Source organism: Lathyrus oleraceus, chromosome 5 (assembly GCF_024323335.1).
Source record: "Lathyrus oleraceus cultivar Zhongwan6 chromosome 5, CAAS_Psat_ZW6_1.0, whole genome shotgun sequence".
In the NCBI taxonomy this organism is placed as follows: domain Eukaryota; kingdom Viridiplantae; phylum Streptophyta; class Magnoliopsida; order Fabales; family Fabaceae; genus Lathyrus; species Lathyrus oleraceus.
Genome location: NC_066583.1, coordinates 410,083,919 through 410,088,562, shown reverse-complemented (window position 1 = coordinate 410,088,562; position 4,644 = coordinate 410,083,919). Strand labels below are relative to the sequence as shown.

The following is a 4,644-nucleotide window of genomic DNA, read 5'->3' as shown; positions in this document are numbered from 1 at the left end:
TGCAATCATCTAGGTGATAATTGCTTGGCTCACAAGTTAAACCTAATACAAGACACACATAAAACTACAGCAGTGAAGTATATTGGAATAATGAATGCTTCACGCTAAAAACCCCTAAGTTCTGAAATCAGGATTGCCATCCTTTTATATTGCAGCACTTGGGCCTTGTACTTGTATTTCCTAAAAATAAGGTTAAGCAAGTTAACCTAATTTCCACATATTAGGGTGCTAACAAATAGGCTATTTGTTAGGTCCATTAATTGTAGCTTAGTTGTTAGTTTCCTGGATTTTAGCTCAACTGTTGGATTCCTGAAAAATAGCCTGAGAAAAATACTGAAACAGAAAAACTAACCATCCTACACTTTAGCATATGCTGTCAGGAATGAATGTCATAACATTCAGTTTGACGTCCAGAACATAGGCCATATCCTAGGTCTGTTATTTTCCTGAAAACAGACTGTACTAAATGCTGAACTGTAAAAGACCAACCAGTCTATACTTCAGTATCAGCTGTCAGAGATAAATGTCATAACATCCAGTTTGACATTTAGACAATGGGCCATATGCCAGGTCAGTTATTCTCCTGAAAAATAGACTGAAATAAATACTGAGCTGTAGCAGAAAACCAACCTGCCTATTATTCAGTATATGCTGTCAATGATGAATGTCATGACATTCAATTTGACATTTAGACAGTAGGCTATGTGCCAGATCTGCTACTCTCCTGAAAAAATAGACTGAACTCAATACTGAGCTATAACAGAAAAACCAACTATTTTATAGTTCAGTATCTGCTGTCATGGATGAATGTCATAACATCCAGTTTGACATTCAGTAAATCTTGTATTAGCTAATCCTGCAGCATGCTACTCAAGCATGTCATGACATCAGTCAAGACATCAGAGTACAGTTAGTGTTTTAACACAAAATGCAGCCAATCAAACATCTACAAACTCCCCCTTTGGATTTTTTTTGGCTAAAACAACTTGGCATCACAACAGAGTTCACAGCAGCGGAAAACACACATCCAAGCAGAGAAATTAACATAGCTAATACACTCAGAATAGCAACCCACTCAGCACACGTAGAAGTTAAATAAGAACTTCAAATAGCAGCACACAAGGAAGTTAAATAAAAACCTCAAACAGTAGCACACAAGTAGATAGCACACAACAACACACTCACACTCATCACACATAGAAGTCGAACATCAAGCTGTAGCACAACCTCTGGATTAGAGGATCTTCAATATCTGTTCAAGCACATAACAAATCTGTTGTCCTGGGGCACAGGTGTTACTCCCCCTTTTTGTCAAAAATGTTGCCAAAGCAACACTTAAAATTACAGACCAAAACAAAATAAAATTACACAGAATTTTTCAAAAACACGGGAAATGATTTATTCATCTGACTCAGAGTCAGCATCATCATCAGTGCCATCATCAGGACTGGCATCCTCTTCACCCTCTGTACTTTGTCTTGCAGCTCCTTCTGCAGCATCAGCAGCTTCACCAAGTACATCATCTTCAGTCATCTCCAATTTGATAATCAAATTTTCCAAAGTGAGCTTCCTTACCTCTAACTCCTTGCATGTTTCTTTGAGTATTGCAATGACAACAACTTTACCTGGTTGATTGCAAACACTTGATGTCTCTCCTGTTGCCATGGCAATGTCAGGAACATGCTTCCCTAGGAACAATTTATGATTGAAGGCCAAAGGACTCTCTCTTCTTTTCACAAAATCATTTTCTGTTAATATGTTTGGAAATTGATTCAACACAATACCACATATGAGGGAAGGAAAGGCTATAGGCCCCTTCACACTAAAGCTTCCTGCATGCTTCATGGTTTGATAAAAAATGTAGGTTCCATAGTCAAACTTGGCTTTGGTTCCAACAACATATATGAACTTTCCAAGCATTACAGCCACTCTAGATTTGTGATTGGTGGGCACCCAGTTGGCAGCTCCAATTTTATGCAGCATAGCATACTTGACACTGAGTTTGCTGGCCACCAACTTACCTTTTAGGGGCCACCTCCTGACTTGATTAACAGTGATGACTTGACATATTTTGTTGTCAGTCACCTCAAGCTCAGGTTGAGCTACATCAGGTCTTCCCAAATACATGTTGATTACTGAGGGAGAGAAGTTCACACACTTGCCTCGCACATATACTTTTCTGAATTCCCTAGACTTTCCATCAACATATTCCTCAGACACATTGACAATAAACTCCTTTACTAAAATCTCATAGCACTTTGAGAGCTGAGTCACAGTTTTCATTAACCCTGCCTCTTGAATAAGGTCTACAATCTCCTTACATTTCAGAACATTCTGAGCCAGTTCCCTTTCCAAAGCCAACCTCTTGTGATAAACATACTTCCACCTGTTCACACTAGAAGCAAAATGGAATGACATGTTGTCAATTGGTACCTCAGGGACACTAGCTGCCAGCTTGCTAGTGGTTGGCTTCTTCTTTGACAGAGATGTTGTGACATCACATGGGACATATGAGTCAGACTCCACCACAACAGACTTGGTCTTCATTTTCTTGGGCACCCCTTTGCTCAAAGATTTTGTTGGACCATGCCCTTTCCTCTTGAGGGAACTCTCTGCCACCTTTGGATTGGGAGAAGTTGACACATCAATCTTCCTTTTTGATACCTCTGCACCACTATTTTCTTTTCTCTCCTAGTCCTAACCCTTTTGGCTATGCTAGGGACAACTGAGGTCAACAACTCATTATCAGAAAATTCCTCCAGGTTAACAGTTTCAGCTTCACAGTTAGGGTTGTCACTGACATCATGAGTGACACGGACTTCTTCACTACCCACATTCTCTAAGGGTTTGTCAATATTTGGCCCCTCATGAGCATCAGTTTTCTCAGCATCATCAGACACATTCTTTCCTAAGGAAATTGTATTTTCTTGACAAGCAACATTTTCCGGTACAATCGTGTTTAAGGGAACTGAGACCCCAAGAACCTTATGATTACCAGACAAAATTCCAGTCACCATAGTTGCAATGGCATTGTGAACATACCTGGAGCCTTCTCTGGTTTGTTCATCAAGCGCGATTGCTGAGGAGAAGCCTAAGACAGTTTCTTTAGGTCTTCTTGCATGTGAGGTATTCGCAGAGTCAGACACAGGATCTTCCCTGTTAGGGTTGCATGATTCAGAGCTAGAGGAATCAGACATGGTCGTGTAGGAAGATGAGTCAGACTGGTGCGACATGATGAATATCTCAGAGGAGAAATGAAAAGTTTCTTTGAGAGAAAGCTTGCAAGACTGAAAGTTGAAACGATGGAATAGGTAACGCTTGTTGCACGAGCAGTATCTATTATTTGTTGACCAATCAGAGTGAACTATCAAATGTTTAATAAGTTGACTTATTAAACCGTAAATAACTAACATCATTAGTTGCTATAATTTCTCAGAAGGACACATTCCCACTTTGCCCCTTAATTTGTCAACCTGAGTAACATCCAATGTCATGACATTCTGAGTGACATTGTACTCAGTCTGCATCTGGTTCATCCATACCAGTGTGGAACACCTGCTACCAGATGCTAGGTACTTAGCTTCTGCAGTGGATAATGATACATAATTTTGTTTCTCCCTTGTAACTTCACCATTTTGATGAGGACTAATAGGTGAGGCCAACTCTTGTCTTTCAATCTGCATAGGTACCATTAAGTGCACGGGTACCAGTTCCAGAAGTTTGGAAGATTTTGGATGTCCCATCTTGGGATATGGCATCTTGGTTAGCTTGCCCACCTGACATTTTCCACAGCCTTTTCTTTCATCCATAAGCAGATTTGGGATTCCTCTAACTGCTTCCTTGGATATGATCTTCTTCATTCCTCTTAAATGAAGTTGTCCAAGTCTTCCATGCCACAACTTCACTTCCTGCTCTTCCTTGGCTAAGGGGCACTTTGAGGAGTAGTTTGAGACTTTAGATTCCCACAAATAACAGTTATCTTTGGATCTGGCTCCTCTCATAACTTCCTGATTGCATTCATTCATCATCATACATACTTCCTTAGTGAACTGTACATTGAAACCTTGATCACATAGCTGGCTTATGCTAATAAGATTAGAAGTTAGTCCTTTTACTAACAGCACATTACTCAGTTTTGGAGCTCCAGGACTGTAAGATCCCAATTTTGACCCTAAGATCCCTCATGGCATCATAACATTGCATTTGCATTGCCTCAAGGATCATAAGCATCTTGGTACCCCTTACCTTTGGGTGGGACCTCTTGTGAGTGGTTTGAGATCACCAGGCATGCTTGAATTGTATATTATTGCTTTTCTTATCTTGTTTACTAACCAAAAGCACAAAAATATGTCACTAACATCTTTTGTTTATAGCTTGAGCAATCACAAGGTCAAAAGTTTCAAGGAGATCATTGGTGCAAAGATATGGCCAAGAGAAGAGGAAGGCAAACATGGTAAGGGTTTCCAAAGCTTTCATCCATCAAATATGCCTCCCTATCATCTCAATTCATCATTTTGATCAAAGCAAGTTAAAGGGTTTGAGGTTTATCTCCCAAGGAAACCCTAATTCATCAAATCATCCATAATGCCTTACTTTTGAAGCAACCTCAACCCATGGTCAAATACAATCAATGGAAGTTATTTA

The 4,644-nt window shown here is 39.8% G+C and overlaps 1 protein-coding gene across 1 annotated transcript; it reads right to left on the bottom strand.

The window, feature by feature from the left end:
* Window positions 1-1,398: 1,398 nt before the first annotated feature.
* On the bottom strand, window positions 1,399-3,197 carry LOC127081081 (uncharacterized). Its single transcript, XM_051021367.1, has 3 exons — window positions 2,740-3,197; window positions 2,159-2,386; window positions 1,399-2,038 (listed from the first exon to the last, which is right to left on the bottom strand). Exons 1-3 carry the CDS (start codon window positions 3,195-3,197, stop codon window positions 1,399-1,401), a joined length of 1,326 nt encoding a protein of 441 aa, XP_050877324.1.
* Window positions 3,198-4,644: the final 1,447 nt, after the last annotated feature.